The 19,327-nt window shown below is 45.1% G+C and overlaps 2 protein-coding genes across 2 annotated transcripts; both read right to left on the bottom strand.

The window, feature by feature from the left end:
- Window positions 1-895: 895 nt before the first annotated feature.
- LOC123116989 (ABC transporter B family member 25) lies at window positions 896-6,213 on the bottom strand. The gene is made up of 17 exons (XM_044537848.1): window positions 5,677-6,213; window positions 5,544-5,591; window positions 5,387-5,422; window positions 5,221-5,295; window positions 4,736-4,860; window positions 4,457-4,556; window positions 4,166-4,337; window positions 3,971-4,089; window positions 3,671-3,781; window positions 3,455-3,599; window positions 3,112-3,244; window positions 2,947-3,022; window positions 2,319-2,384; window positions 2,117-2,224; window positions 1,874-1,981; window positions 1,593-1,790; window positions 896-1,501 (listed from the first exon to the last, which is right to left on the bottom strand). The coding sequence occupies exons 1-17, from the start codon at window positions 5,740-5,742 to the stop codon at window positions 1,256-1,258; spliced, it is 1,932 nt and encodes a 643-aa protein (XP_044393783.1). The 5' UTR covers window positions 5,743-6,213; the 3' UTR covers window positions 896-1,255.
- Window positions 6,214-7,322: 1,109 nt separating this feature from the next.
- On the bottom strand, window positions 7,323-14,061 carry LOC123113360 (ABC transporter B family member 25). Its single transcript, XM_044534572.1, has 17 exons — window positions 13,859-14,061; window positions 13,687-13,734; window positions 13,510-13,545; window positions 13,343-13,417; window positions 12,616-12,740; window positions 12,261-12,360; window positions 11,990-12,161; window positions 11,090-11,208; window positions 10,793-10,903; window positions 10,573-10,717; window positions 10,261-10,393; window positions 10,051-10,126; window positions 9,038-9,103; window positions 8,812-8,919; window positions 8,211-8,318; window positions 7,944-8,141; window positions 7,323-7,833 (listed from the first exon to the last, which is right to left on the bottom strand). Exons 1-17 carry the CDS (start codon window positions 13,922-13,924, stop codon window positions 7,585-7,587), a joined length of 1,935 nt encoding a protein of 644 aa, XP_044390507.1. The 5' UTR covers window positions 13,925-14,061; the 3' UTR covers window positions 7,323-7,584.
- Window positions 14,062-19,327: the final 5,266 nt, after the last annotated feature.

Below are 19,327 nucleotides of genomic sequence, written 5' to 3'. Positions count from 1 at the left end.
AAAACTTTAGCTGAATTGTAATATTTTAATTAGAACTACCGTCACATTTGAATATTTTCAGTCATCGAAGTTTTGATATGCTATTATTTTAAGTGTTCTGGACTTAAAAAAGCAAAGACAAACATTTAGGGGACAAGGTTAGATGGCCGGCTTCCGCACTAGTGTATATGGACCGTTCCGGACCAGTCCGCGAATAAATACAATGTCTGTCTTGAGGGTTGGCGTTGGAGATGCCCTCGATGTGATCGATCCTACGTATACATGGGTGGACGATATATAGTTGACTCTAAATTATTTAGTTTGGTGTATATGTCCACTTGATTTGTACAAGGTTAGTTGGCAAAGTAACCATGTGATGCATATCTCAAGCTAAATAGTACACATAAAACCAAAATATACAGATAGAATCTGATTCACTATCATGGGAAATTTCAAAAGTTTGGAATGATAAACTAAACAATTGTTTTTAACCCAGTTTCCTTGAAGATTTCCCACATAAATTTGTTCTCTTAATTTCTTTCCTCTTTTTTTAGCAAAAAAGAGGCCCCCTTCCTCTTCAGTTTCATATAAAACCATATGGTCTACTAACCTCAAACTCTAGCGAAACTAACGCGACCAGACACAAAAGCATAATTTGTCAACACTTCACATTTACATCACTGAGCATGATTCTTTCTTCTCTTTTTTCAAGGTTCTTTCAGTTTCGCCATCTAGGTCTACTGAAAATACATATCAGCAAACTTAAACAATGCCAGATTTGAAACTATTATACCCAAATCAAATCAAATTTTATCAAAACCTCAACTAAATCAAAATTTTCCCTGGGCTCACCACCAAATCAATTTTTTTAATCAAAACCTCAACAAAACCAAAAGTTTCATTACGTTCCCCCACCAAGCCCAAATCTTATCAAACCTCAATCAAACCAAACTATTCTTGCCTTTGTTTTACCCACACTCAAATCAAATCAAGTCTTACAAATATCTAAAATATGGTGGGTGTAAAGTACTGTATGTCAGTATTGAATCAATAGAATATTTATGCCCAGTTGACGCATGGGCAATTAGCTTTATCCTTTACACTGCACTTAAAGTGTGCATTCAGGCATACAGCCCTACAAGTGACCAAATGTGTAGGAGAGAAACAGTGTGTGTGGTAATCCAACGTGTTTGGAGTTATTCAGAGCGGAATACGAAATGGCTTGTGCTTAGCTGCGGGGAGGAGAGATCATCATCGATGACACAAGGAGACGACACTAGTGGCCATTAACAGGTTCAACTTCAGCTGTCCCGTCGGCGGTCCCTTCGAACTTGGGCAACTGCAGCTGCCTCTTCACCAGGGCTGTGTAGATGCCGTCGCGGTCGAGGAGCTCGTCGTGCGTGCCGCTCTCCACGATCTGGCCCTCGGAGACGACGGCGACCGTGTCGGCGGTCTTCACGGTGGAGAGCCGGTGAGCTATCACGAGGACCGTCCTCCCTTTCATCAAGGATTCCATTGCGTCCTGTGGGAAACAGGACCAAGAAGAAGTAAATAAACGGCTGAAAAATTGAATCAGCTCAGGAGAGTTGGCAACAGTGGAGTGGCCATGGTACCTGAACAAGGTGCTCGCTCTCGGCGTCCAGGGCGCTGGTGGCTTCGTCCAGGAGGAGCACCCGCGGGTTCATCAGCAGAGCTCTCGCGATGGCGACCCGCTGCTTCTGCCCGCCGGAAAACCTGATGCCGCGCTCTCCGACGATCGTCTTGTACTGGTCCGGGAAGCCGCATATGAAGTCATGCGCGTTCGCCATTTTCTGCACCCACAAGTGAGTCAGGTCCTGCAGTCCCGACTCCTGAGAGATATGCTTCAGAAGAGTTCCTAAATTCAGATACTCACAGCTGCGTTCTCGACGTCGGTGGAGCTCGCTTTGCCCTCCAATCCATAAGCAATGTTCTCTTCAATGGAGCAGTTGAAGAGTGTAGGCTCCTGGCTAACTATGCTTACCTGAGATCATTTGGTTCAGAAAAAAAAATGAACATTTGAGGAGGGGGAAAAAAATCTGAAGCCAGATATACAAGTATGGAATAAGAAAATTCTTTTAAAAAAACTGTATGGAAAAGAGTTGGACGACGCCAATACCATTTGATGGAGATACTGATGTGAAATTTCTACCAGAGGCACTCCATTTAGCAAGATCCTTCCCTTTATAGGATCATAAAACCTTTCGATCAAATTCGCTATTGTGGTCTGCAGGAGAATGTAAGAAACCCGAAGGTTATGATTTGAGAATTGCAAGTGAGAAACAATTCATATTGTGTAACACCAAAGCTTAGGAGCTTACTTTTCCACCACCACTTGGTCCAACAAGTGCAATCTTTGAACCTGGTGCTAGCTTCAATGTGATTCCCTGAAATATTGATGACACACAATATCAACTGAACTGAGATGCACCATGTATGCTATAGTTGAAGCGTATTTGTGCTCTAGAGAAAGCTTGTACTCCCTCCGTTCCTAAATATTTGTCTTTCTAGAGATTTCAACAAGTGACTACATACGGAGCAAAATGAGTGAATCTACACTCTAAAATATGTTTATATACATCTGTATGTGGTAGTCCATTTGAAATCTCTAAAAAGACAAATATTTAGGAACGGAGGGAGTAAATGAGAGTCATATTCTACATCCTAACACTCCTATATACAATAGAGAAAACTCCTGCATATACCAAGTCAAAGTGTCTTCACTCTTCTTATAAACAATGGAACTACAAGTATACTTGATTGATCTACTATTTGGTAATGTCGAAATGTTTTGCCATCATGTAGGTGACTATCGGCAGATACCATTCTTCCGTTTCTAACAGGCAAACCACTAAGCATCCAAGTTTCAGAAAGTGAACCAAGTTATCCCAGCGCAGTTCAAATTCATAAGAAAGAGCACGAGAGATAAGCCTGCAAGAGTATATTTACCTTGAGAATCAGATGAGAAGGACGAGAAGGATATGCAAACCAGACATCATCTAACTCAACTTCCCCGTCATTTTCACTGAAATGGAAGAAAATGCCAACAATATAAGGTATTTCATACTCGATAGTTAAAATCAACCAAGAAAGCTGATGGGCAATGAAACTCACTTTTTTGGACATTTGTCCCCAGAGTTCTTCATCGAGGAAATACGGTCAAGAAGCTGGAAAACTCTACGGCTTGAACCTGATGCTTTCATTACAGTTGTGTATAATCCTGACAAGGCAGAGACCGACGAGCCAACTGCATACTCAAGAGAGGGATGGATTGTTCAGAAAGGTCAGTATACAAATAATCATGACAATGAAAACAGAGATGCCCCTTACAAACTTGATTGTTTTTATAACCTACTTGTAGATTTCCAGTTGTGGTATTGGTATAGAATGCTGGGTTCAGTAAAAACAAAATTGATAACGCTGAATTTTCAGGGTAAAAAATAATGTTGAATCTTACCTGTAAGGCTGTATAAGATGAATGACGTAAGAGCACCGGTTGTCATGTAACCATTGATGGTTAATTTAGCTCCATAAATAACAACAACAACAACCGACAGGGTCGATGCAGCATTGAGCCCTCCGGCAAATAGTCCAACAACTCTCTAAAAAATACTTAGTCAAATCATTATGCAAAATGGTGCTATTTTTCTTACACGAACATTACAGTACTCACAGCTTGCTTGAGTCCAAGTTTCAGTGTCTCGTTTACTTTTCCGCTATATCGTGAAATCTCATGAGGCTCCTGAGCAAAGGCTCTTACTGTGCGGATGGCACCAAAGGATTCCTAGAATGTAGCAGATATAATTTTCAATGCACAAATACAAGTAATCATGGATTCTACCCTATGGTTGAAATGAAACTCAAAGTGCATATTTTATTGTTACTTTTCTGTAAACCGTTAAGAGTAATTAAAGAAAGTTTTCACCAAAATTCTCCTATGCTCGTTAAGCAATCAACATCAGATAGTACAAACCTCGGCTATGGATGAAGCTACAGCAGCTGCAGCTTGTGTCTGATGTGAAAGCTCACGAAGAAAACGCCCGAATTTACGCACGACAGCCGATATCACCGGAACAATTGCAAGTGACAACACTGTGGAGGAATGGTAAATGAGATATGCTTGAGTTGTATGCTGAGTAAAGGCCAAGAACATGTAGCTGGTACTTACATGTTAGCTTCCATGAAGTTGAGAACATGAAGGCAAGACCAATAGCCGTGGTAGTCAGATTACGCAGCGCTTCCGAAAGGTTTGTCGTAGCGGCATTCTTTATGATTTGGGTGTCTTCAGAAAGCCTGCTTAAGAGCTCCCCTGTTCTGGTCACATCAAAAAATGCTATCTCCTGTGGAGGCACACAAGACACGTGTGCTAACTTGATAACAAGAACACGGATAAATGGAAGACCCGAAAATCGAAAGCGTTTGATTAAGGCAAATTTGGACAGAGAATTAAGGCACTTGCCTGGTTTATCAGATGACTGAACAAGTCATGTCTTAGTCGAGCCACAACTCTCTCGCTAGCAGAATTGAACACCCATGCCCGAAGAGCTGTGCAAGCTGACCTGAAAGAAGATGTAATTCAGAGCGAAATGGTTTAACTATTTGTACCAATTAAAACTGCAGCCTAGCTACATCCACGAAATCGTAAGCTGGACAAATAGAAGATGGGGATGTTGCACAACAGAATATCCCTCAATAATAAGAATCAAAATCGATGCAAGTTTTCAAGAAAGATATATACCCGGTTACAACTATTAGCACAATGTACAATATGGTGCCATTCACATCCGCCAAGGCTTGAGCCCTATCTTCTGGCAGCCGAACATCTCTTGACACAATATCGATTATCTTGCCGCCATATTTGGGCTGCAGGATAACACAAGGTGATCCATCCTTTAGGCATAAAAAGATCTATGCAATGTGACAAAGAACTGAAACACGTGCAACATTTATAGATGAAAGTAGAACTTGCTCTCTATGGAGTAGTATTTAATCCTGTCACATAAGAACAAGTTTACTCTGCTCACCACTACTTAATCCTGAGTTCCTGACACACATGAACAAATTTACTCTGCTCCCGGCCGGTCAAAACTGATTACTGAAATGATATCTATAGGTACACAATTCTCTTTTACACAATGTCCAGGAAGCCAGAGTATGTTGGTCAGTTCAATTAAAGCCCTTGCTGCGTAAAACCGTTTAGCATGATAGGTTTGGAGTACGTACAACGAGGAGGTTACTGAGGGAGGCGATGATGAGCGCGGTGGTGGCAAAGATGAGCTTCCACGCGTCCGGCTTTGCCTGGAATTAACCCGTTTGCGCGTCAATTCAGAAGCGCAAACACATGAACAAACCTTCCAGAAAACATGGAAAACCTTCACGGCGTGCTCACCAGTTTGATGACCCGGCAGAACCCCACATTCGCCGCCTGCGAGGATTCCAATTAGACGAGTAGAGACAAAAAAAGATGAATCTCTTACTAGTAAGTTCATCGTTCTAGCGGAAGAAATGGAGTTGCGCTACTCTATGATAGGCGCATCAAGTCGAACCTGGACATTGCTGCCCTCCTCGAGGTCGGAGGGAACCCTCGCCGTTTCCTGCAAAAACAAGCGCGATCAGCCTCAGAAACAGAACGACGGAGGAACTGGAAACGGATGAGAGCCGCCGGCCGCGCCTGCCTACCCCGTGATCAAGGAGCGGTGCGCGGTTGCCGCGGGGCGCCGTGTTGATGCGCGGCTCCCTCCCCATCGCCGCCGCCGGGTTCGTCGTGGTCGTAGGTGGCTGGCCAATGGGGCAGGGGGAGAGTGGGAAGACGACGAGAGGATGCTGCCCCTTTTATCCCGCCCCGCCGCAGTGTCGACGAGTAGGCCATTGGCGCCGGCAAGCGCGAGCTGTGGCTGCGAAAAAAAAAATAGGGAAAAATCTGCTCTACGCATCTGGCTTCGTAGTATTTCTTTCGAATTTGTTTTTGTGGTGGACTTTGTAGGTCAACCGGAGTTTCCCTGTCTCCCTCCTTGAAAACTCGCCACTGGATGGCCCAACCTAGTACTCGGAATTCTGTTACGTCCTGCGCCTGCCGTTCGTCCTAAAAAAAGGCAGAGGCGTGGGCGTCATGCACCCATGACCGGGAGCACGTCGTCCACATCAAGCGAACGGACACACTCGTGGCAGCAAGAAGCATGCCTTCCAAGACCTTGAGCAGCATAGCAGTGCATGAGAGAATGGTTCAAACCATTCGTCATCTGGAGCCGTCATGCAGCTAGCATGTGGCAGCAAGAACCACGCCTTCCATTTCCATTCCATGTTAATTACTATCGACCAGTAATCGGAGAGGCTGATTAATTAGTTCTCATTGTTTATTTATTTATGTATTTTTGCGAGAATTAATCATTTTTATTTTAAGCAAAAAATGTCGGGAATGAGCACTCACCTATGGTAATCCGAGGTGGAACAATGTAATTCAACACCAACTCAAGGATCGTTGCTCAACAAGAAAGGAGACATATGAATCTGCACATAGTTAGAAACCAGCTCAATCCACACCTACACATATGACATCGCCTTAGGCCCCAAGAAAACCTCGACAAGGAATCTTGTGAATCACTATATACTGCATTGCTAAGGTTAGTATATTAGCATTAGATTGTTTCTTGAACGATCTCGCAAGGCCCTTCTCACTTTCGTGAGAACTTATTGTTTCCGTTGCGGACTTGTGCTTACCAAGCTTGTTACTCTTCGAGTTCGGAGGACCCAGTAAATCCAGTCCCAGGTTGCGAAGCGCTACGATAGGGACATCTTTTGCATGGCTTGAGCGGATTGGTGAATTTTTAGGGCGTGGTACTGGCACAACTTACACTTCTTGACATGTGTGCTTGCATCAGGAGGGGCGTAGGCCAATAAAAACCTTGTCTGAAAGCCTTCGCAACCAGGGCTTGAGCGGATTGGTTAACTTTTGAGGCGTGATATTGAAACACCTTACATTTCTTCACAAGTGCGTCACATCAGGAGGGCGTAGGCCAAAAAAAACTTGACTAAAAACCTTCACAGCCAGGGTTGTGAGAAATGTATTTTAACATATATAGGTGAAAGCGTTAGCCCGTTGTTCCTTAGCATCTTAATAATTTTGTGACTCTTTGAATGATGAACTAAAAGAGTATTTTCGACAATTTTTGCTGGGATTTTCCCCTCGAATGGTCATTTCGATTTTGGGACCCCGGGTGTACTGAAAATACATAGCAGCGAACTTAAGCAAAGCCTTTATTTTGCTACGCATAGTTAACAAATGAAATTAGTTTCTTTCCCTCGGGCCAATTGATTTATCAACGTGGTTTAGGCGCTGCAATTTTCCTTAACTGTATGTTACAGAAATAATCGATGTCAAAGTCTTAAGCACGTATATCCTTTACAGTCCACTCACATACAGCCGCACATGTGAGACGAGGTGTAGGAGAGCTACAGCGTGTGACATTCCAGCGTGTTGCGTTATCCAGAATGGAATACGTATATCAGAATGCGCGTTACATATGGTGGATCCCAACGAAGTGATGTCTGCCTAACCGAAGAGGAGAGATATCATCAAGCAAGGCAACACTATTGGCCATTACTGCTGGGTTCTATTTCGGCTGTCCCGTTGGCGGTCCCTTCAAACTTGGGCAACTGCAGCTGCCTCTTCACCAGGGCCGTGTAGATGCCGTCGCGCTCGAGGAGCTCGTCGTGTGTGCCGCTCTCCACGATCTGGCCCTCGGAGATGACGGCAACCGTGTCGGCGCTCTTCACGGTGGAGAGCCGATGAGCTATCACGAGAACGGTCCTCCCTTTCATCAACGAGTCCATTGCATCCTGTGGCATATAGGGAAATGTAAATCACATGAATTTTATTAGTAGCAGCAGAGAATTATTTGCTTCCCTTTTGGGTCGGTTTAGAAGTTTCGGTCGAGTGGTTGCGGTACCTGAACAAGGTATTCGCTTTCGGCGTCGAGGGCGCTGGTAGCTTCATCTAATAGAAGCACTCGTGGGTTCATAAGCAAAGCTCTTGCAATGGCAACCCTCTGCTTCTGCCCGCCAGATAACCTGATGCCACGCTCTCCGACGACAGTCTTGTATTGGTCTGGGAAGCTGCATATGAAGTCATGCGCGTTTGCCATTTTCTGCATCGACAAGTTAGTCAGATCCTGCTATCTTGAGGTATGCTTAGTGCCTAATTCAGAGATACTTACAGCTGCATTTTCAACGTCAGCAGAGCTAGCTTTGCCCTCCAATCCATATGCAATATTCTCTTCAATGGAGCAGTTAAAGAGTGTAGGCTCCTGGCTAACTATGCTTACCTGAGATCATTTGGTTGAGAAAATAAACATTTCAAAAAATCTAAAGTAGATATACAAGTATAGTCAATCATGCGCTCCTAGTTCTTGTCAGATGCATAAGTAATCTCAGGGGTTCACAGGTTGAATCTTGAATGGCCAGTGACAGTAACCAGACACTACTAAAATACTGAAATTACCAACCGACATAATTTAATGATGTAAGCAGAGTATTTCTGGGATGCTGAAACTTTTTGGTTCATACCAGTATTTTCCCCCCAAAAGGTTTCTGAATTACACGACTCTCTAGTGATTAGACAATACAGTGAACCTGCTAACTGATGCAGTTTACAGAATCGGACTAATATCAACCAAAACAGGAATCAAGACAGTATCCAGCGATGGCCCCGTGTACTAGGACTCAGAACCTTTTATACCTACCATAGCTTAGATAATGTCCTAATTTCCACAGCACCATATCAATCCTGTTGCAGACAAAAGCGGTTGGACACCATACCTTTTGGTGGAGATACTGATGTGAAATTTCTACCAAAGGCACTCCGTTTAGCAAGATCCTTCCCTTTAGAGGGTCATAAAACCTTTCAATCAAATTTGCTATTGTAGTCTGCAGGAGCATGTAAATACCCGAAGGTTATGATTGAGAGTCGCAAGTGAGAAACAATTTCATAGTGTAATACCAAGCATGTGGACTAATTATAACATACAGCCAAAATTAGGCTTACTTTTCCACCACCACTCGGCCCAACAAGTGCAACCTTTGAACCTGGTGCTAGCTTCAATGTGATTCCCTGAAATATTGATGACACACAATATAAACTGAATGCACCATGTATGCTAGTTGAAAGTGTATTTTATGCTCTCGAGAAAGCTTGTAAATGATTTGTTACCTCTCTTATTATTAAATATGTGGTCCTATTTTACAGGTTGCAACACATCATAACTACTTTATCACTAAAATAATCCTTAACACTCGTATATAATTTAGAGAAAACTCCTATATATACCAAGTCAAAGTATACTCACTCTTCTTATACAAAATGGAACTACAAGAATAATTGACTAACCCACCATCATGCAGGTTACTGTATCAGCATATTCTTCCGTTTCTAATAGTAAAACAAACCACTAAGGCCTAATTTGGTTGGAAAGGTGAAGTTTCCCAGGGGTACTAATCCACCTCGGGGAGATTTACATGGTTTTGGGGGATCTCCTCTCCCACCACGGGGAGACCACCAGCTCAGTTTGGACGAGATGCCAGAGGGGAGGTCGGGGGCGGGGCGGGGGCATCGCTTGGAGACTGAGGCTGAAGGGTTGCAAGGGAGAGCAAGCGAACGAGTAGAGGGTTTTCTCCCCGACCAGTCGATACAGGGGAGATCTACCCGGGGATGGGCCGTGGAAAGGTCAGGGTTCTTTCGCCCTCGCGCGAAACCAAACGGGGCTGCTTGCTTGCCCAGGGCGAACTCAACACGTGGTTTACCCAACCGGGGAAAAGGCAGGTATCCCGCAGGGATCCCTCGCAACCAAATGGGGCCTAAGTATCCAAGCTTCAGAAAGTGAGCCAAGTTATCCCAAATGCAGTGCAAAACCACAAGGGCATAAAAGATAAGCATGCAAATTTACACCTAACTTTCTCTTTGTGTGTACATTGCACATAAACAAGGAGGAAACGACAACGCCATGCTAGAGTACGCCAAATTTAAATTATCATGTAGAAATGCAATCTGAAAATATTTACCTTAAGAATCATATGAGAAGGACGCGAAGGATATGCAAACCAGACATCATCCAGCTCAACTTCCCCCTCGTTTTCACTGAAATGGACGGAAATGTCAACCAACCAAAAAAGCTAATAGACTATGAAATTCACAGTAAAATGAAAGGAAATGTGTATTGCATGATGCACAGGTATAATCAATCAAGAAAGCTCATAGACAATGAAACTCACTTTTTTGGACATTTGTCCCCAGTGTTTGTCATTGAGGAAACACGATCAAGTAGTTGAAAAACTCTACGGCTTGCGCCTGATGCTTTCATTACAGTTGTGTATAGTCCTGACAAGGCAGAGACTGACGAGCCAACTGCATACTCAAGAGAGGGATGAATTGTTGAGAAAAGCCAGCATACACATAATCATGACAATTAGAACAGAAGTTCCCCTTATAAACATGATTATTATAACTGACTTGTAGATTTCCAGTTGCGGTATTGGTAGAATACTGGGTTCGGTAAAAACGAAAGTGATAATGCTGAATCTTACCTGTAAGGCTGTATAAGATGAAAGACGTAAGAGAACCAGTTGTCATGTAACCATTGATGGTTAAGTTAGCTCCATAAATAACTACAACAACAACCGACAGAGTTGATGCAGCATTAAGCCCTCCAGAAAATAGTCCAACAACTTTCTACAAAAAAATGCATAGTCAGGTCATTATGCAAAATAGTGCCATTTTTCTATACACTAAGATTACAGTACTCACAGCTTGCTTGAGACCAAGCTTCAGTGTCTCGTTTACTTTTCCGCCATATCGTGAAACCTCATGAGGCTCCTGAGCAAAGGCTCTTACTGTGCGAATGGCACCAAAAGATTCCTAGATGGTAGAAGGTAGAATTGTTAATGCCCAAATACAACAAATCAAGGATTCTACCACATGGTTGAAATGAAAACTCAACGTGCGCATTGGATTATTTTTTCTGTAATCATTACAGTAATTAAAGTAAGGTTTCACCAAAGTTCTCCTATGCTCATCATCAAATCAAATATCAGATATACAAACCTCAGCTATGGATGAAGCTACAGCAGCCGCAGCTTGTGTCTGATGTGAAAGCTCACGAAGAAAACGCCCAAATTTACGCACAGCAACTGATATCACTGGAACAATTACAAGTGCCAACACTGTGGAGGAATAGTAAATGAGATTAACAGAATAGTGTGGAGAGTAAAGACTGAAGAGGAACTAAATCAAAGCGGTTATTTATTTTTAAATGCATGTACGCAAGCGAAACTATCAGGACCACATGTTTTTTAAACCATTTTATGTTACTACAAACTTTTACTGTACTGTGCAGAAGACTATACTTCCATCAGAACCAACGGAACCAACAGGTAGGGGAGACTCACAAAAGTACAAGACACTACACATGCAAGCCCGGTCTCATTTTATCGATGCAGAGGTAGATGCCACATAGGCAAACAGATCATCACATCCCAATGGGGTCCATGCTGTTGTGGTGGCTTAGCTGAGGTGAATTTGCCCCTCAGATCAGTCTACATACCTACCAATAAGATCCAACGCCCTCAAATTGATGATGTGTGTGGATGGGGCAATGGGCATCTATCTCCTCTTCAGAAAAACTAAACCAAATTCCTCCTGTTTATGGCAAGCCGGCATGTCTCTCGGTTGTGACAAAAGCATGGTTTTCTGTAGGCTAGGGAAAATTACATGCAGTTCCTTCAAAGATTTCATAGACGTGCGCTTTTGTGGTAGCCACTCTTTGAGAAAATTCCTCCATTAAATAAAATTATGAACAAATATAATGATTTGCGAATGCCCCCCCACAGGTATGTTCCTTAGTGGAGTCAGCAAATTAAGTAAAGCTGTTGTGCACAGGCAACAAAATGAGATGCAACAAAGTTCTTAATCTGTAGAACAAAAGCATGTGGAACTGGTACTTACATGTCAGCTTCCATGACGTTGAAAACATAAAGCCAAGACCAATAGCTGTGGTAGTCAGATTACGCAGTGCTTCTGAAAGGTTTGTTGTAGCGGCATTCTTTATAATTTGGGTATCTTCAGAAAGCCTGCTTAAGAGCTCTCCTGTTCTAGTCACGTCAAAAAATGCTATTTCCTGTGGGGGCACAAGACATGTGTGCAGACTTGATAATAAGAACACAGATATATGGAAGACAGGAACAAAGCTATTTGGACAGAGAATTAAGGCACTTGCCTGGTTTATGAGATGACTGAACAAGTCCTGTCTAAGTCGAGCAACGACTCTCTCACTAGCAGAATTGAACAGCCATGCCCGAAGAGCTGTGCAAACTGACCTGAAACAGGGGCAGAGTTGGTTTCTAATATTTCAAGCTTAAATAGCTACTTGGGTTTAGCACATTAACATGAATTCTTCTCTAGAAGGAGAAAGTAAGTAGAGAGTAATGGTGTAGTTATCAGTACCAACTAAAATTGCGGCCTACCTAGATCCACCAAGCATAAACTGTTTATAAAAGATGGTAGTGGCAGTGTCATATAACAGAATATCCCTCTATAATCCTCAAAAATAAGTTTCCAAGAAAGATATATACCCGGTTACAACTATTAGCACAATGTACAATATGGTGCCGTTCACATCCGCCAGGGCTTGGGCCTTATCCTCTGGCCGCTGAACATCTCTTGACACAATATCAATTATCTTGCCTCCGTATTTGGGCTGTAGGATAACAGAACATGATCCATCCATTAGGCTTTTAAAATAAGATGATCCATCCATGAAGACAGGAAACATGTGCAACATTGATGCTCTTTATAGGCGGAAGTACAACTTGCTCTGTACGGAGTAGTATTTAATCCTGTCACGCAAGAACCAACGCACACTCACCACACCCCACTCCTATTTAATCATGTCACACAAGAACCAACGCACACTCACCACACCACACTCGTATTTAATCATGTCACACAAGAACCAACGCACTCTACTGGCCGCTATTTAATACTCCTGTTTTCATGTAGTAATCCGGGCAGAGTAGTAATCCTGCCACGCATGAACCAATGTACTCACGAGTCAAAACTGATTACTGAAACAACAGTGATATCTGCACATTTCTCTTTGCCACAGTTTTCATGTAGCTACAGTTTCGGTTTATCTTAGTTCAACCAATATTGTTGGTGTTGTGGGAGCGATTAATCGGGTTCAAAATTAAAGCCCGGGCTCATATAAGAGCCTGAGCCACTGTGTGAGGCTTCACCAGAACAGGGAACGCAATTCAGCACCAAATAACTGCGCAATCATAATAAGTGAGGAGTACCTACAACGAGGAGGTTGCTGAGAGAGGCGACGAGCAGCGCGATGGTGGCGAAGACGAGCTTCCCCGCGTCATGTTTTGCCTGCAAACCATTTTCCTCGTGAATTTAGCAGAGCAAATCATCACTGAAACTTTCCCGGTCTTAAACCTAGTATAATATCAGACGGTGCTCACCAACTTGATGACCCGGCAGAACCCGACGTTGGCCGCCTGAGAGGATTCCGATTAGACCATGTGAAAAAGGAAAGACGAATTAGTAGCCATGGCTGTAGCTGAAGCTCTGGTCCATGGAGAAACCAAACCAAGGGTACTGTGTGACAGGGGAGTGAGTCAGTCAGCGGGGCGGCGAACCTGGACGTTGCTGCCCTCCTCGAGGTCGGAGAGGATCCTGGACGTCTCCTGCAAAGCAAAGCCGCCGGCGCGGGCGGGGTCGGTTAGCCCCCCCAAATTCCGAACTCAGGCGGTTAAAAAACAGGAAAAAAAAAAGGAAGGGCGGGGCCGCGGGAGAACTGGCGCTAGGTACCCCGTTGTTGAGGAGCGGGACGCGGTTGCCGCGGGGCGCGGTGTTGATGCGCATCTCCCTCACCATCGCCGGCGGCCGCCCCTGGGGCTGGGGGGTTCGTCGGCCAACGGGTGAGGGGATGGGAGGGGAGGGAGCCGGGGGCGAGGGAGGGGACGGTGCGCTTAGGATGGAGGATTGGTGGTCGTCGATCACATGTCACGCGCGGACAAAAGGTTCGGGACGACTCGAGGGGGGGGGGGGGGGGGGGGGGGGGGCACCCCTCGCGTCGCATTCCCCCGTCGTACGTGTGCGATCCCGCGTGGGAGCCCCGGCCCGGACTCCGGCGGTCGATTGGTGGGCGACCCTGACCCACGAGTCCACGACCCACGCTGGTATGCCCAGGAGTAGGAATATCCCACGATCCCTCCCCGTCCCCATCCCCCTCTGCTTGGCGAATCAGGCTTCCGGTGCAGGGGGCAGTCGCTCGCTCGCTCGCTCGCTGGTTCGGTGGGATGCGGCACTGGACCACGCCGTCACATTCACGCACGCCTAGGTGGGATGCGGCGGCCAAATTCACTGTTTTGACCCTTTTATGCACGTTTAGCTGCATCTGACCCCTATCCGTAAAAAAATTTAGATCTGACCCTTTTCCTACCGCCACCCGAGCTGGCGGTAGGCTAGAACATGCTACAGCCACGGGTGCTGGCGGTAGGGACCGGGTCGATGTCGACGGTGCCGTCTGTCGTGCTGACGTGGGTAAGTGGCTACCGCCACAGATCGTGGCGATAGGGCGTCGCTCCCTACCGCCAGAGAGGGTGGCGGTAGGGTGCAGAATGCACAAAACCAACAACTGGGGATTTGGTGGGCCTCACAAGCCACCCATTCGCCCCCAAATCCTTTCTTCCCCGAGCTGAGCCCTCTCCCCCATCCTAGAGCTCCATCAAATTCATCTCCATTGCTCGAGTTTTCTCCGGTGGATTGAGGTCATTTTCATCACTAAAGGTACCTAACCCACTCTCTTCTTTTTGGTTGGTTGGAATCAACTTATTTGATGACATTGATTCCTTTTATGCAAACCCTGGTTGTGCTCCTTTTTGTGTGAAATCAATGGATTTGATGGATGGTAGATCTAGATCTAGGGTTGTATATGTGTGATTGACCATGTGTAGTGTGCTAACTTCGTTGTTTGTAGCTAGATCTATGGTTATTGTTTTGGTTAATTCTAGGGTTAGGGTTAGTGGTAAGCAAAGTCATTATTTAGTTGTTAGGGTTAAGCCATGATATTTTGTTCTTTTGTTGTTATTTGTTTTGTTGCTTAAATGTATTGCATAGAACTTTTATCGATCCATGGGATGCACAATGGATATTGTCCCATATTATGTTGCCGCCTATCATTAACATTTTCTAAAATTTATTTAGATGGGTAGTATCGTGAATCTCCATTATTTGGATAAGAAGACATTTATGAATGGCAATGACGATCAAGGGGAAGAACACATGGTATTTGAGTATAGCCCAACCTATGAGGACGTAGTTGTGAAAGTTAGAAGTATGTACATTGGATGGACCCAAGTGATGAGGTTAAACTTATTGGAAGGTATGATGTTGGAGTGGGGGTGAAGTCGGTTGAAAAGTATGTCTATCACCTCGGAATTGCATTGGAAGATGTACAAGGGTAAAGTGGAGCAATCACAAGACAACTCACTTGAATTATTTGCCACCAAGACTGATGCTCCTCTGCTACAAATTGACTTGAACCGGCATGCCTCCTCCCCAATACATGATGCTAGGGTTGAGGTGTATGTGCCCAATTCTTATAGTCAACCACCAAGTAGTCAATCAAATGAAGAGGAGATGAATGATAGATCCACAGTAATTCAAGACCCAAAGATTCTAGCTATGGCTCATGTTGATGATGATGATGCTTATGCGGAAGAAGAAAAAATTCATTACAATCCAATAGGTAACTTGGATGCATTGTCCATCAACAAGACATGGATCATAGCCTCCCTTATAACCGTATGTGTGGTTATGGCTCAGATGACGAGGGTCCTGAGGAAGATTTGGACGAAGATGGATTCACGGTGCAAGAAAAACAATTCTTCAAGGAGGTGCACGACAAGGAAAGAGGACCCCCATTGTTTCGTGATCTTAGCCTTGCCGACCATGCCATTGTTGATGGTGGCATGATACTGGGGTTGGTTGAACCAACATCGTGCCCGAGAGTCAGCGATCCAAGGCCAAAGGGTGAGGACGAGAATGCTCATTTGAAAAAAGGCATCAAGTTTGGGTGCTTCCAAGAGTTTAAGATGTGGTTGAGTGACTATGCCATTCGGAACCATAGGCCATTTGTTGTTGGTCATTCGAACCAAGAGGTGTGGTACACCGTGAAGTGTGACAAATAAGGTTGTAAATGGAAGGTTCGTGGAAGAAAAATTCAAGAAATGGGGCAATGGGAGTTGAAAAGTTGTGTAGCTACTCACGAGTGCATACCTCCAGACAAAGCTGATCGAAGCAAGGGCCACCGTCAACTCACTTCAGAGTTTCTTGGCTACAAATTATTGAATGAGATATCCCATGACCCAACCGTGAAGGTGAAGTTTCTGATGAGTATTGTTGAAAAAATGTACGGATACAAGGTCAACTACGGGAAGGTATGGAAGGCCAAGTCAAATGCTACTAGGATGTTGCATGTTGATTATGCGGCCGCATACAATATTCTTCCGAGGATGTTGGGAGCCATTGCACATAAGAACTCAGGCATGCGTCATGGGATTGAGGACATTGACGGAGTGTTTCATCGTGCCTTCTGGAGTTTTGGGCAATGCATCGAGGCATTTAAGCATTGTCGTCCGCTGTTGTCTATAGATGGCACTTTCTTGACCGGCAAATACAAGGGCACACTAATGGTGGCAATGGCTCATTCGTCCAATGATAACGTGTTGCCGGTGGCCTTTGCTTTAGTTCCTTCCGAGCATGATGACAATTGGGAGTGGTTCATGGGGCATGTGAGGACCAAGGTGATTGGGAAGAGGTAGGTATGCATTATATCGGACCGACACCATGGCATTCTCAAATCCATAGAAGTTGTCATTCCTGGGCTTCCAATGCTTCATCACCGATGGTGCATGAGGCATTTCGTGGTGAACTTTTACCGGGCATGCAAGAGCAAGGAGTTTTGCAAAGACCTTACACATGTTTGTGTGGCATTCACCATCGATGCATTCAAAATTCGGTATGATAAACTCTTCAAGGCTTTGGCAAAGAACAAAGGTGGAAGAGCATTCTTGGAAAGGAATTATGGGGAGAAGCATAAGTGGTCACGCGCTTACGATGAAGGAGGTTGGAGATACGGTGACATGATGAGCAACATGGTTGAATGCTTCAACAATGTGCTTAAGGGCGTCCGTTCTTTGCCGTGTGACTGCAATACTGAAATACGCCTTCTTCAAGCTAAACGAGTATTTTCTTAGGCATTCCGAAACCACCGCCAAATGGATAGGTGAGAAAAAAGAGTATCCCGACAAGGTTGATGATTGGTTGAGGTTTCAAGCAGGGGAGTCCTTGCATCAACAAATCATTAGATTCAACGACAAAGAAATGATCTACCAAGTGGACGAGCCAGGTGGCACAACACGAGACGGTGTGGCTTACGGCGGTGTTGCGTATAAGGTGGACCTCAAGAACCAGTGGTGTCAGTGTGAGAGGCCTCATAAGTACCATTGGTCGTGCTTGTTGGGGAACGTAGCAGAAATTCAAAATTTTGCTACGCATCACCAAGATCAATCTATGGAGATTCTAGCAACAAGAGAGAGAGGGAGTGCATCTTCATACCCTTGAAGATCGCTAAGCGGAAGCGTTACAAGAACGCGGTTGATGGAGTTGTACTTGCGGCGATTCAAATCGCGGAAGATCCGATCTAGCACCAAACGGATGGCGCCTCCGTGTTCAACACACATACAGCCCAGGGACGTCTCCTCCTTCTTGACCCAGCAAGGGGAGAGGAGAAGTTGAGGGAGAACTCCGACAGCACATCGGCACGGTGGTGGTGGAGCTCGTGGTATTCCTGCAGGGCTTCGCCAAGCACTACGGAGTAGGAGGAAGAGTTGGAGGAGGAAGGGGCTGTGCCAAAAGCAAGGGTGTTGCAGCCCTCCCACCCACTCTCTATTTATAGAGTGAAGGGGAGAGGGGGCTGGCCCCTCTAGATCCCATCTAGAGGGGGGGCGGCGGCCAGGAGGGGGAGACTTGCCCCCCAAGCAAGGTGGAGGCGCCCCCCTCCCCTAGGGTTTCCAACCCTAGGCGGCTTGGGCCCTTGGGGAGGGGCGCACCAGCCCACTAGGGGCTGGTTCCCTCCCATATTCAGCCCATTAAGCCCCCCGGGGCAGGTGGCCCCACCCGGTGGACCTCTGGACACCTTTCGGTGGTCCCGGTACAATACTAATAACCCCCGAAACCATTCCGGTGACCGAAACTGGACTTCCCATATATAAATCTTCACCTCTGGACCATTCCGGAACTCCTCGTGACGTCCGGGGTCTCATCCGGGACTCCGAACAACATTTGGTAACCACATACTAATTCCCATACAACTCTAGCGTCACCGAACCTTAAGTGTGTAGACCCTACGGGTTCGGGAATCATGCAGACATGACCGAGACATCTCTCCGGCCAATAACCAATAGCGGGATCTGGATACCCATGTTGGCTCCCACATGTTCCACGATGATCTCATGGGATGAACCACGATGTCGGGGATTCAAGCAATCCCATATGCAATTCCCTTTGTCAATCGGTACGTTACTTGCCCGAGGTTCGATCGTCGGTATCCCAATACCTCGTTCAATCTCGTTACCGGCAAGTCACTTTACTCGTTCCGTAATGCATGACCCCGTGACTAACTACTTAGTCACATTTGAGCTCATTATGATGATGCAATACCGAGTGGGCCCAGAGATACCTCTCCGTCATACGGAGTGACAAATCCCAGTCTTGATTCGTGCCAACCCAACAAACACTTTCGGAGATACCTGTAGTGCACCTTTATAGCCACCCAGTTACGTTGTGACGTTTGGTACACCCAAAGCATTCCTACGGTATCTGGGAGTTGCACAATCTCATGGTCTAAGGAAATGATACTTGACATTAGAAAAGCTCTTAGCAAACGAACTACACGATCTTGTGCTATGCTTAGGATTGGGTCTTGTCCATCACATAATTCTCCTAATGATGTGATCCCGTTATCAATGACATCTAATGTCCATGGTCAGGAAACCATAACCATCTATTGATCAACGAGCTAGTCAACTAGAGGTTCACTAGGGACATGTTGTGGTCTATGTATTCACACATGTATTACGGTTTCCAGATAATACAATTATAGCATGAACAATAGACAATTATCATGAACAAGGAAATACAATAATAACCATTTTATTATTGCCTCTAGGGCATATTTCCAACAGTCTCCCACTTGCACTAGAGTCAATAATC

This window comes from Triticum aestivum, chromosome 5B (assembly GCF_018294505.1).
Source record: "Triticum aestivum cultivar Chinese Spring chromosome 5B, IWGSC CS RefSeq v2.1, whole genome shotgun sequence".
Classification (NCBI taxonomy): Eukaryota; Viridiplantae; Streptophyta; class Magnoliopsida; order Poales; family Poaceae; genus Triticum; species Triticum aestivum.
This window is presented reverse-complemented; position numbering and strand designations above follow the sequence as displayed.

Excerpts from the sequence above, each read along its gene's own strand:
- LOC123113360 (XM_044534572.1), bottom strand. The coding sequence starts at position 13,924 with ATGGTGAGGGAGATGCGCATCAACACCGCGCCCCGCGGCAACCGCGTC. Across the intron at positions 13,418-13,509 it reads TCTGCCGGGTCATCAAGTTG|GCAAAACATGACGCGGGGAA; the intron begins GTGAGCACCGTC and ends AATGGTTTGCAG. Across the intron at positions 10,718-10,792 it reads AGCTTGGTCTCAAGCAAGCT|AAAGTTGTTGGACTATTTTC; the intron begins GTGAGTACTGTA and ends ATTTTTTTGTAG.
- LOC123116989 (XM_044537848.1), bottom strand. The coding sequence starts at position 5,742 with ATGGGGAGGGAGCCGCGCATCAACACGGCGCCCCGCGGCAACCGCGCA. Across the intron at positions 5,423-5,543 it reads AGGAGGGCAGCAATGTCCAG|GCGGCGAATGTGGGGTTCTG; the intron begins GTTCGACTTGAT and ends GAATCCTCGCAG. Across the intron at positions 1,791-1,873 it reads CCGACGTCGAGAACGCAGCT|AAAATGGCGAACGCGCATGA; the intron begins GTGAGTATCTGA and ends TTGTGGGTGCAG.